Here is a 13,434-nt window from a genome sequence, read left to right on the forward strand (position 1 = left end):
TAGGTCAGTCTACTGCTTTTGTTGTAACTATACTCACCAAACCAGCTTATGATTATAATTTGGCTTCCCATGTATCTAACACACACATGACATAGACCATTTTACCTAAGTACTATATTCCTCATTCTAAATTAATAAAAGTTTGTCCTACATTTAGAAGTTGAGTAACAGCAAGTCAATCTCTTTATATGTCTGACTATCTGAACATTCACAAAAGGTGAAGGCCAAGTACTAAATCAGGACAACTCAACCATAAAATTGTTTGTTCAAGACCCCTATATCCAGAAATGACATCATAATATGCCTAGGAATTATGACCCTAATGTGTATCCCTTGAGCTTCAGTAGTTTATAATGTTAAAGATCTTATTTTAAATACAATCCACTTAAATCACTTGGTCTTATTATGACAAATGTAAAGTATATAATATCCATTACTACTAAATAAAGTACTACCTCAGTTCATGAGTCTTTCTGTTTGAGAAGAATTTTGTTCTGAAACAGAAGCACTTGTTTTTCTTTGTGAAATCTCCATCAGGAGATTAACATGATCATGGTCATCTTTCATGCACAAACCCAAATATGGCCATCTTTTCCAGAATTATGGAATGAACCAACTTTGTGAACCAAGGTACCACTATATACTTAAGCATGTCAAATAGAAACATCCCTATTGTTGAATTTTCAAAACTTAATATCCATGAAAGGGGGAAAAACACATAAACATAAGAGATAATTCCAATTAATAAATTCAGAAAGAATGTAGGAGTCAGAAAAACCACTGTTAAAACACCAAAGCTAATAGTCATTACAGGCCTACCTACAACTGCCAAAATCAGTGGGTGAAAAAGTTTTAGAATAGTATATTCTCTTAGTCTCAAAGTTTCCACCCCAAGATATATACTAACCTACAAATGAAAAAACAATAACTTTTATAGCAGTTAAAGTACGGTAAACAGCACCTTAAATGAAGTGACCAGGGTTGTTATCACCAGTAATGCATATCAGCAACATGTATCCTCTGTTACAATGTAATAAGGGTACATCAATTCTGTACTACTCTTGTGAAGAATGCATAACCTGCATCTAATCATGAAAAAACATACTGCAAACTCAAATTGAAGGGTAGTCTACAAACCACTGGTGATAATCTGCAAAAGTTCAAGGAAAGATGAAAACCTTCTATAGATTAGAGAGGGTTAGTAAATGAGATTTGAAATGACTGACTGGATCACAGAACTGAAAGGAGATTAGTAGCAAAACTGGTGAATTCTGAGTTAAATTCTACACTTAACAGTATTGTACTAATACTAATTTCTTTTGAGCAATGTTCTCTAAGGGGAGAGTATGTGAAGAGTATACAGTAGCTTTCTTTTTCTTTCTTTTTTGAGTTTATTTTTGGCTCACAGTTTCAGTGCATTCAGTCCACTGTTACCTACTTCCAAAACAGAAATGGCATGAAGGAAGGTTTGGAGGAGGAAAGCCACTCACACTATGGCAGCCAGAAAGCAGACAGCCAAAACTTTTTATACAATATTTTCAACTCTTCTGTAAATAGAAAACTATCTCAAAATTAATCATTGAACAAGGAAACTATGCAATAAAGGAATGGTATTCCTGTTGCTTATTCTCAAGCCTATCATTTCCTTTGAACAAACCTATTTTTAACAGTCCTTTCTTCTTTTTACTACTAATTCCAATATCCAAGTCTCCTGTTACTGACTATAAACTCCTTCTCCATAACCTTTATGAAATCAGGACCTGTATCTACTGTTTCTCACTATCATGTCCTAAACACATAGCACAAGTCTAGTACACTGCAGGGACTTTTTATGGGGTGAATGAAGAAATGAATGCCAGCTGAAGTATATTATATTCATTTCCTATTGCTACAGTAACAAATTACCATAAACTCAGTGGCAGTGAGGTGTGATAGCACACAAATGTAATTTCATTAATTATAAGGCTGAGACAAGAAAAAATTCAGGAGTTTGAGGCCAACCTGAGCTACACAGTGAGTGAACTACAGCCTGAACTACAGAGAAAGATCTTGTCCCCTCTCAAAAAATTTTTTAAACTCAGTGGCTTAATACAAACAAATGTATTATCTTCTAGCTGTGGAAAGCAGACATCCACAAAGAGTTTCATTAAACTAAAATGAAGGTGTCAGTAGGGCTATTTATTTAGGAAGCTCTCTAGGCAACAATCTATCTCTTTGCTTTTATTAGCTTTTAGAGACTGACTGCATTCCTTGGTTTACTGTCCCCATCCAGCAATAGCATTACTCCAACATTTGCTTCTATCCTTCTATGCTTTGATCTTTAATGTTCATTCTGCCACCCTCTTATAAGGACCATTGTAATTACACTAGGTCTACCCAGATAATTCAGGATGAACTTCTATTCTCCAGCACTTTAATCTCATTTAAGATTATTTATAAGGATTATACTCACAAGTTTGAGAGTTTAGGATATGGACTTCTTTGGAATGTCGTTATTCAATCTACTATCTTTGCCAATTTATTTTCTTAAAAAAAAATCTAGAGCTGGGTATGTAGCTTAGTGGAACAGTGCCTCCCTGGCAACTGTGAGATTGTGAGTTCCATTCCTGTTACTAAAAAAACCTAGCCAGGGAATACTTCAAAACTCACTCACTTAATGCCATTTTCCAAAACCAAATTGTCTCCTGCCACTCTTACCCTCAATAAGTATTTCCTACTCTTAACATCCACTGTTACTTAGAATTCATTTTTCAGTTTTGGAGAACACAAACTTGGCATATAAGACATCCTGCAGATTGGAAGATATAGTATTTCCCTTATATTATTTGGATTATTTGGAGGTCTTACATCATCCCTATGTCATTACCATCAAAGTTTGTTTTTAATAGTGAATTCTCAAAGTCAAATATCTCTCCTGGTTCTTTGCATCATCACACTTCAATGTTTTTCTAAACAAAATGGGTGTGGACTATTAAAAATTTGACAAGATTCAAATATGTACAAGAAGGGGAAATGCCATCAAGAGAAGACATTAAAACCTATTGTTGGGAAGCCAGGTATGGCAGCACATGCCTCTTATCCCAGGTATGAAGATCATGCCAGCTTGGGCCTGTCTCAAAAAAACAAGAATTGTTGGGCTGGGTGTATAGCATAAGTTTAGCATGAGAGAGGACCTAGGTTTAATCTCTAGCACCAAAAATAAATAAATAAATCCACCCTATATTTGACTGTGAATTTCAAATCCAAAAGCAAAAATAAAAACTAACAGAACTGTCTAATATTGGTGAAAATATCAAGCAAAAATATTCTGAATAAAAGGAATTCAAAATAAATTTTAATTTGAAATACAAAGGGTATTAAGCCATATCCAAAACTGATCAAATAAGTGCATTAACTCTATATATCAAATAAGTGCATTCCTTTCAGAACAGAAAATTGCAATTGCTATTCTGTTTTGGAGGGCATGGGGGGATTGCTATTGTTTTGCAATTCCAGGGATTGAACCTAGGACCTACAAACCTCTATTACTGACCTACATCCATAGCCTTTTTTTAAAAATTTAAGACAGGGTCTCACCAAGTTATCCTGGCTTGGTTCAAAGTTGTAATCCTATCTCATTCTCCTTAGTCACCAGCCTTACAAGTACCTATGCACCACCATGTCCTGCTCAACTGTTGCTCTATATATACATTAAAATGTACTTTATAAATAAATGCATTACATTTGTTCCACTCAAAAGATTCCAAAATCTTGTGTTGGTATTCTTCAAACAATTGAATGCAGATGTCTAGTGCTTAGGGTAAACAATTTGGGGATGACAAAGTGCAATGTATGTACCACTGTTGCCACCTGATGGACATGTTTTAAAATTTTTTTGTAGTTTTTTTCTTTTTCTTTTTATCCATGAAATAAAATGGATTTGGGGAGGAAAGATTCCCAAATCTGGCTATGTATCCAATCACCAGGAAACTTTTAAAGAATAAAATTTTAGAACCTATCTCTTAGAGATTCTAGTTTAAGATGTCTGAACTAGAAGATGAAAAAAAGCATATATGTATTAAGTTCATAGGAATTTGTATATATGAATACAAAGTTCACTTTACTTTATTAAGAGAATGTCTATTTTGATTCAGCTAGCTCTTGGGATTGGTCCCAGATTTCAGTGCTCTCCAATGTCTACTTAGTCAGCATGTAAATCGCCCTTAGGTGCTACAAAGAGATCCTGATTCAGTAGGTCCAAAATGGGGCCTGGAAATCTGCAATTCTAATAAGCTTCCAACTGACATACACACTCCTGGTTCAAGGATCATACTTTTAAGTAAATGTGCACTCTGGTGCACATCTGTAATCCCAGCACTCAGGAGGCTGAGGTAAGAAATTTGCCACAAATTCAAGGCCAGCCTGGGCTACATAGTGAGTTCAAGGCTAGCCTGGACTACATAGCAAGACTGTGGCTCCCAAAAAAAGACCTTAGATGACAGTTTAGTGTTTCCACAAGTGAATGATACCAGACATTCTCCTAGGCAATTTCTAACACTGGACTATTTCCCTTTAGATTTTATTTACTGTAAACCTCCTTTAGCATAGCTAGAGTACACAATTAACAAAATATTTCGTCTTATGTTTACCATACTACCAAGTGAATAGAAATTATTTCTTCCACATACAGAATATCACTGAACAGTAAATGAAGATGATATTTACATAATTTAGCTAAGGCAAGAGGATTATAAATTCAAACCCAATCTGAAAATTTTCAACTCAGTGAGACACTGTCTCAACAAAATAATGGAGAGTACGTAGGGATATAGCTTGGGGCAAAGGCCCTAGGTTCAATGGGTTCACTCCTAAGTACCGCAAAAAAAAGAAAGAAAGAAAGATACAAGGAAAAAAGAAAGATGACCAACTCTTATAAAATATATATATATATATATATATATATATATATATATATATATGAGAGAAAAACATAGATAGATGGGTAGACAGACACACTACAGTGTTTAAAATACTATACTTGACCTGGAGTCTAGCTCAATGGTAAAGTATTGGCCTAACATGTGTGAGACCCTGATTTCAATCCCCAGTTCTTCACAGGAAGAGAAGGAGAGGGAGGACCTAAATGGGTGATAGATATTGGGAAGTAGGAACAAAATGTTCAAATGGGAGGGGCACGAAGGAGGCAGGGAAGGAAAGGAAAAAGAAAAAAGACAGAATGGAAGGAAAAAAATGGAAACAAAGCTTTTGTAAATGGGGATGGGAGGAAGAGTTGAAGGGTGGAAAAAGGAATGGGAAAAGTAAGATATATTATGTACAGGTACAAATTGATTATGATGAAGGTGATCAATATGTATCAATATGTACGAATGGGATCAATATGTGCTAATAAAAAAGATAAAAAAAGAAAAATACTCAGGGGCTGGGGATTTAGCTCAGCGGCATAAGCACCTGCCTTGCAAGCAGGCAGTCGTGAGTTTGATCCCTGGTATCAATAAAAAAGAAAGACCAAAAAAAAAAAAAAGAAAGAAAGAAAAAAACTCATCAAATATCTAAATAATCATTCTCCCATTGCTTTTATTTCTTTTTTAAAATATATTTCAGCCAACTAATCTCAGTAGACTCTGGTAATTATTTCACATTAAGGTAAACTCAAAGGCATGGAGAGCATATATCAGTTATCAATTCTCAAAGAATCAACAAAAACTTTTCCTGTTCTAAATAACACCACACGATCTTCCCAAATTTTGTTGTAAGAGAGAAATGTTAAATCTCATATTGACTATATCCCAAAGTATTCTCAACATTTAGCATAAAAATCAACCAATGAGGCACTGATTTTTAAGTTTTCAAATGAGATATTTTGGCAAATTTTCTTTTCTATTATTTTCTTTCTTTTTTTTTTTTTTTTTGGTCCTGGGGATTGAACTCCCTGTCTCACACTTGCCAGGGAGGTGCTTATGCCACTGAGCTAAACCCTTGGCTGCTTTGGCAATTTTCTAACAAGTTAAGAGAATTTTCCACAAGAAAGTCACCATGGGTTTAGTACTTTTAAAACACAGGAAAGGGGTTAGGGACATAGTTTGGTGCTTGGGCAAAGCCCTAGTGGATCCCCAGCACTGCTAAAAACAAAAACAAAAGCACGTAAAGGAAAACTACAGAAGAAAAGTAGTTTGCTGTGAGCTACTAAGGGAATCTAGGAAAGGAAGTAGAGGATAAACTCCTTATTTTTAAAAAGTCATTAACACATTTTAATCCTGGATCACTCAGAAAGCCAGGTCAGCTAAAATTAAGATTTATTAAAACCAAGATTATATACCCACCTGCAGTTCACACCAAGCAACCTCAACCCATGTTTCAGTGTCCAGTCCTTTATATACTGTTTTAAATGCTCCTCTTCCCAGTTCTATGTCAAATTTCAGGAACCTGCCACTAGGAGAAGTTGCTACTGCTTTCATTTCTGCTTCTTCTTCTATTTCCTTTTCATTTTTTTCCTTGAAGCAATCTTTTGAGGTTTCCAAAGTTGCCTTTGAACACTGCTCATATTTACCTTCTTGTCCACCTCTCAACACATTTGTAGAAAGTTTATCTACTCTTGGAATATTTGCTGCAGGCTTCACTCTCTCATCCTTGGAAGAAGACTCGGCAACTTTGTCATCTTCTGTCATCTCAATACTCTTTCGGAAAAATCTCTTCCTTTCTATTGCTTCCCCAGAAGCAGTGAAGGTGCCACTTTTTCCCTTTAATCTAGTGTCTATTGTCAAAGTAGAAGCAATCTGGGGAACTCTATTTTCAAATGAAACTCCATCAGGTTTCTCAGAATCTTCAGTGCTAGCTGGCTCCCCTGAATCGGTGGCCATTGTTATTAAGGTTGGCACTAAAATTTTTCCTGTTCCACTCCTCAGTCCAATTACATCTCAGGTATCAGAATTATCAGAACAGACTTCTGTTTATGTGGTCATATATTCCCATAGCAACCTAAAAGGGGAAAAAGGATATTTAAAATTTACCCCACAAAGGAAATCATTAAGGAGAAAACAAATCACCTGATTTTTAATCCCTTTTTTCTTAATTAAGTTTAATCTTTTTTTCTGTCCAATCTTAGCAACCAGTAGACTCCAGGGACTGTGTCTTATCTTGTTTACCACTGTAGCCTACAGTGTACAGCAGACTAATCCATAGCACAAGAATATATCCTCATGTTATATGAATACTGGTTAAGTTTTGTAAGTGACTACACTCTTAAGTTCACTTGAATAGCAGCTAATATACATAAGTAAAACAACTATGTGATTTTTAGATAGTTTTGGTCTAAGATTCAGAACTCACCGAATATAAGTATCATTTTATTGTGGTAATATATGTATAACATTATTAGGCAGGAATGGCAGCACACAGGAGGCTGAAGTAGGAGGACTATGAATTTGAAACTAACCTGGGGGGGCAGGGATCAACCATATAGAAAGACCCTGTCTCAAAAAAAACCCAAAAAACAAAAATAAGGGTGTGTGTACCTGAGTATGTTACCATTTTAACCATTTTTAACTATAAAACTCAGGGTAATTAATATTCAGTGTTGTGCAATCATCACTTCTATCCATTCCTAGAACTTATTCATTATTCCAAACTAAAACTATGCACTCATTAAAGAAAAATTCCCCATTTAGTCTGTAGACCCAGATGCCTGAGGAGCTAAAATAACAGGAACACTTATGTCCAGTGATTCAAGACCAGGCTGAATAATACAATGAAATTTTGTCCTGAAAATAAAGAAAAGCACTTCTAAGGGGTTAAATATGTAGCTCAGGGGCACAACATATGCTTGGCACACATGAGATACGGTATTCAATGCCCAGCACCACAAAAGAGTTCTCTATCCACACCTACCCATGGAATCCTCTATTCTATTATCATTCTGAATTTGCTTAATTCTTGGCAATTCATACAAATGGAAGCACACAATTTGGCACAGTGTTTTCAACATTCATGTTTGCTGTAGCATGTTATAAGGATTTCATTCCTTTTTAAAGTTTGACAATATTTCATGGTATTATATACATTTAATTTATCTATTCATTAGTCAATGGAGTGGGTGGTTTCCACATTTTCACTATTGTCAATAATGCTGCTATGAACATTCAATAGCAGTCTTAAGTAATGCAAATACTTGTTTATGAGCTACCCTTCATATTTTTAAGAGAAACAACTATCAAATATTAATATACTATACTAAATAGCAAGAAAAGGCCAGATATAGTTGTGCCTGCCTATAATCCTAGAACTTAAGAAGTGATTGCAAGAGGATTCTAAATATAAGGATAGCATGGGAAACTTAGTGAGACTCTGTTATTAAAATAAAGTTTAAGACACTAGGCATGGTGGTACAGGCCTATAATCCCAGCACTAGGGAGGCTGAGGCAGGAAGATTGCTGGGAGTTCGATGCCAGCCTGGGCTACATAAATGAATTCAATGCCAGACCGCACTATATAGTGAGACTGTGTCTCAAAATGTTTCCCCCCAAAATAATCATAACAACAATTTTCAAAATTAAATTTAAACAAAGGACTGAGAATTTAGCTCCATTTTAGAGTGCTTGCCTACCATACACCAGATCTTAATTTCAATCTCAAGTACTAACAAAAACAAAACATCAAGAATTTGTGCTAAAGTTTAAGAAAAAGATGTCCACTTTCGGTAGGGATGTAGCTCAGTGGCATAGCACCTGCCTAGGAAGTGCTAGGCTGAGTTTGCTTCCCAGTCCCCCCCACACCCAAAAAATTCATTTTAACACTTAAAATTCAGGAAAAAAATGTAACTAGACATTAAGTCTAATATGGGCTTTAGTAAATGTCTCAGAGTATGATACAGCATTACAATAACTCTAAAGGTCTATCTCCCTGTGGCGGGCTTGCATTAGAGTCTTTGAGTATGTATTTTTAAAATGCTGCCTAGTGAATCTCTTTATGTCTCTTACTTAGGCATCCTGAAAATTCTTTTTCTGTGACAGAGTTCAGTGAACCTAAAACATACCCCACAGGTCAATTCCCCAACTTCACTTTGGGAACTTCTTTGGACCTTTTCTAGTGAGATTTCTTTTGGCAAGTCAATGGAAGGAGACAAATGAGGCATTAAGACTGTGACTTTGGAATATACTTTCTAAAAGACAACTTCAACAGTATGTTAAGATGGTAGGCCATCAAATATAGAACAGATGAAATAAGGCACTTGATTCCTAACACTAACGCTGACCATATCTAATGAAAGAGGTAACTTCTTAGGTCCTACCTTACACATTTCAAAGTGCCCTGATATTCAGATAGGATAGTAATAGTTAGGGTTAAGAACTATTGCTCCCATTTCAAAACTGACCTTCTGGGTGTTCAACAAGTAAGGTGTGGAGACCAAGAAGAAGATAAAAGAAGAAAATAAAAGACCTAAGCCAATATTTGGGCCCTTGTCTTCCAAGCTCCACCAGAACCGAGGCCATGACAAGAGCCATCTGAAAGACCACCACAACTATGGTGAGTCACCTCAGTTCCTAAATAGCGTACTGTTTAGACCCTACAGGATAGGACTCAACCAAAGTATATTATGCAAAAGGAGGGTCACTAAAGAGGGAAATGTCTTCCATGCTTCCAAGGGATGCTATATGGTTAGGCAAGAGTCTGACCCATCCTGTCAGATGAAACAATTGGTAGAGGAAAAAGCTAAAGGAGCTAAGAGGCTGCTCACATGGCTCCAAAAAAGTAACTCCTGTGGAGCCTTAACTATCTTGACAAATATACATACATTAAATTTTGTTTTATGATCTTACTTTGACTTGATCTTAAACACCCAGCAGGAAAGTCTGACTAAAAAGGGAGTAATTAATAGCAATGTTTTTAAAAAGAAAGACAGGCTAAATATAAAAAGGAGCTCCAAAGCCAGGTGTTGGGGTGTATGCCTGTAATCTCAGTGCTCAGGAGGCTGAGATAGGAGAACCATCACAAGTTCAAAGCCAGCCTGGGCTACAACAGTGAGTTCAAGGCAGAGACTCTATCTCAAAGAAACAAAATGGGGGTGGCAGTGGGGCTCAAAACATTACACTATTCTCTATTGACAGTTTGTAGCTATATCTATAACATCTCAATCTATAGCCGTAAAAGGTCATGATTCCTAGTCCCACTAGCCAGTCCAAAAATGTGTCCTTCAGCCCTTCTTAGTGTATTCACATTATGTTATTTTGATGTATATTAAAGTATCTCTCACATAAAAATTTGGTTTCTTATATAGGTCTGCCTAAGGATAAAAATGTCAATATAAATAGTCTAGCTACAAAACGTTATCACTTTTTTGATGTAAACCAATATTTTTCATTTTTTTATTTTTGGGTACTGGGAATCAAACTCAGAACCTTGTGCTTGCCAGAAAGGCACTTACACCTCTGAGCTATATGCCCAGCACAGTATAAACTAATTTTATGTTACCTAATTTAGGCCTTTTACGTTTATGTTATTTACAGCCAGTCATTAGGAAAATCTTTGGATCTTCAAAGTAGAGGCCAAACTGTAGGTTCTCAACCCTACCATAAAATTTTAATGGCTAAATATTAATGTAAAAACATAAATATCTTTTTGTAGCTTATTCCTTGTCTATTACTGTGAGTGAAATAAAAATTAGCCAGGTGTGGTGGCACATAGCTATAATCCTAGCACTTGGGAAGCTGAGGCAGGAAGATAGCTACAAGTTCAAGGCCAGCCTGGGCTACATAGTTCAAAGTAAGCCTACAGGCCAGGCATGGTAGTGCCTGCCTGTAATCTCAGCACTTGAAAGGCTAAGGCAGGAGAGCTGTGAGTTCTAGGCCAAACATGGTGAGTTTAAGGCCAGCCTAAACTACATAGTGAGACCCTGTCTCAAAAAAAAAAAAAAAAAACCAAAAATGATCAGTCTACAGAGTGAGATCTTGAGAGAGAGAGAAAGAGATCTAGATTTCTCACTAACAGAATAGGGCGGATTCTATAATACTCTTATACTTCATCTGCTGTCCTTCAGTAAACATCTCAAGACAAACAGAGGGGAGGGAGGAGAAAGGAGAAATGAAAAAAGTAAATGTGTCATGTGCACGTAACAATTCCATACAATGAATGTGATCATTATGAACTGCAAACACGTACTAATAAATTTTTTTTTAAAAAAACAGGCTAATATAAAAGCTAATTCACCATTATTCTACTTTTAAATTTGGGGCTTTGCTTGTTTAACATACTGGCAACATTTGTATCTTCCAGACTTCTACAGTTCCTACTCAAAAGCTGATGCTCAACACCTGTGATATTACTAAAACTGTTGAGTTTATATTCCCAACAACTCTAGAAACTGTATTCTGCTATAGAAAACATAATTCACAAATCACATATCTGATACTCCCTTAATCTTAACCACAAATTGATAACAAAATATGTGTCCTTTCAATCAATCAGATTAAGAATTTTGATCTCTAGCTGGACATGGTGGCACATATTCGTATCCCAGCACTCAGGAGGCTAAGGCAGGAAGATCGGAGTTCCAGACCAGCCTAGGTTAAAAGTGAGTTCAAGGCCAGCCTGAACTCTAAACTGTATAGCAAGACTCTATCTCAAAAAAAAGGAAGTTCAATCTCTGGCAGGATGAATGATCCCCTAAATTTGAAGCAGCAATAAAATGGATAAGTACCTCTTCATCCCTTAAGAATAAGGGATCACTAGGTATCTTCCCAAAAGAATTAAATATATCCTATTACAGTGATACATGCATTCCTACATTTATAGGAGCATAAATCATAATACTTTAATCTTGGAAACAGCTCATATGTCTACCACCTGATAAATGGATAAATAAAATGTGGCATTTTTACACAAGGAAGTACTACACTGCCATAAAGAAAAAATCTGAGTCATTCATACAAAAATGGACACACTTCGAGACCACAATGTTAAGTGAAATAAATCAGACACACAAGCTTAAATACTACAGTTTCCCTTATTGGAAAACCCAAAGTTTATAAGAGCGAAGTAAAGTAAAAGATAAATAGGAAACAGAGATAGATATTTTGCAAAGGGAAAGGTAACCAAGAGATGGAGGCAGAGGTAAAGGAAAAGAGGGAAAAGGATTTAAAAAAATGAGTTAAGATGTATTATATACATAGACTAATCACAGTGAATGTAATCACTATGCACTACAAACATGTATGAATAAAAATGCTAAGAAAAAAATAAGGGATCAAAGTGGAAGACTGATGAGGAAACATGGGAAAAATAGGACACATAGAAAGGATACAAGAAAAATAGACTTTTGGGGGTGGGGAGGCAAGATCTCACTAAGTAGGTTCACACTGGCCTTAAATTCACTATGGAGCCCAGGCTGGCCTCCAATCTGTGGCAATCCTTCTGCCTTAGCCTCCTGAATGCTGGGATTACAGGCATGCAACACTGGGTCTTACCCCACAATTTTTAAATAAAGGCTGCAGGTTCAGGACACAAACCTAGTATGTGTAAGGGCCTTAAAGACACAATAAGCCTGGGCCATTCCCTTTTACCTCTAAATGACCCTTGGCCAGTCCTTTTTGTCTGTAAATAGGCCTTTCCTTTATTGTTGTTGTTGTTGTTGTTGATGTTGTCACTGTTGTTGTTGTTGATGTTGTCACTGTTGTTGTTGTTGAGACCTGGCCTGACATAAGTAGTTCAGGCTGGCCTTGAACTTGAAGTGATCCTCCTGCTTCAGCTTCCCTAGTGCTTAGATTACAAGGATGTGCCACCACGGTTGGGGAGGGGGCGCCTTTTTGGTATATGCACTGCCAAAGTAAGTACAAGCTTTTTCCTTATAGATTGGCTACAGTTCTATCATTTGTGATGCCTATCACCTATGAAAGGGCTATTCCTCTATCCTTGCAGAACGAGCTGTCATTTTCATCTTTAAATTGAATTCCTTTCGCCATAGATTCATAAATTCTGTAGATTTCCACCCTCAAATCCCTCATGAATATAGCGAGCTCAGAACCATAAGCACCTTTCTCCCTCTGGAGGGCTTGTACTCTCTGAGAGTATACTTATTTTTTCTATTTAAGATTTCACTATATACTACAGACTAGCTTTGAGCTCACTATGTAGTCTAGGCTGGTCTCAAACTCACAATGATCCTCCTTCCTGTTTTAGTCTTCTAAATGCTGGGATTACAGACAGGTACTACCATGCCTAGCTTCAAATACTACCTAATAAATCTCTTTATTTCTTTTCAATAAAAAAGACACTGAAAACAGGATGTAGAAGCCCACACCTTTAATCCTACCTACTAAAGAGCCTGAGGAAAGATGATCACAAATTTGAGCCCAACCTAGACAAATTAGTGCTTAGCAGGACAAGAACTACAGTGGTACCTCGGTTCACAAACGCTTCTGTTTGCAAAAAAAATCAGTTCTCAAA

General features: G+C 36.3%; 1 protein-coding gene across 19 annotated transcripts in view; it reads right to left on the reverse strand.

The window, feature by feature from the left end:
• The window catches only part of LOC100720927 (constitutive coactivator of PPAR-gamma-like protein 2), a 478,018-nt gene that overhangs the window by 437,709 nt on the left and 26,875 nt on the right, over positions 1–13,434 (reverse strand). For all 19 annotated transcript variants that reach the window (XR_010046553.1, XR_010046554.1, XR_010046557.1 and 16 more), the window contains one exon: positions 6,321–6,975. Coding sequence is in view for 14 of the 19 variants with exons in the window: in XM_063245942.1 (XP_063102012.1) it covers positions 6,321–6,857 (537 nt within the window). In the remaining 5 variants the exon portion in view is untranslated. The remainder of the gene's footprint in view (positions 1–6,320; positions 6,976–13,434) is intronic.

The sequence above is a fragment of the Cavia porcellus genome, unplaced genomic scaffold (assembly GCF_034190915.1).
Source record: "Cavia porcellus strain 051 isolate PalLab524CR breed Dunkin Hartley unplaced genomic scaffold, mCavPor4.1 scaffold_3, whole genome shotgun sequence".
In the NCBI taxonomy this organism is placed as follows: Eukaryota; Metazoa; Chordata; class Mammalia; order Rodentia; family Caviidae; genus Cavia; species Cavia porcellus.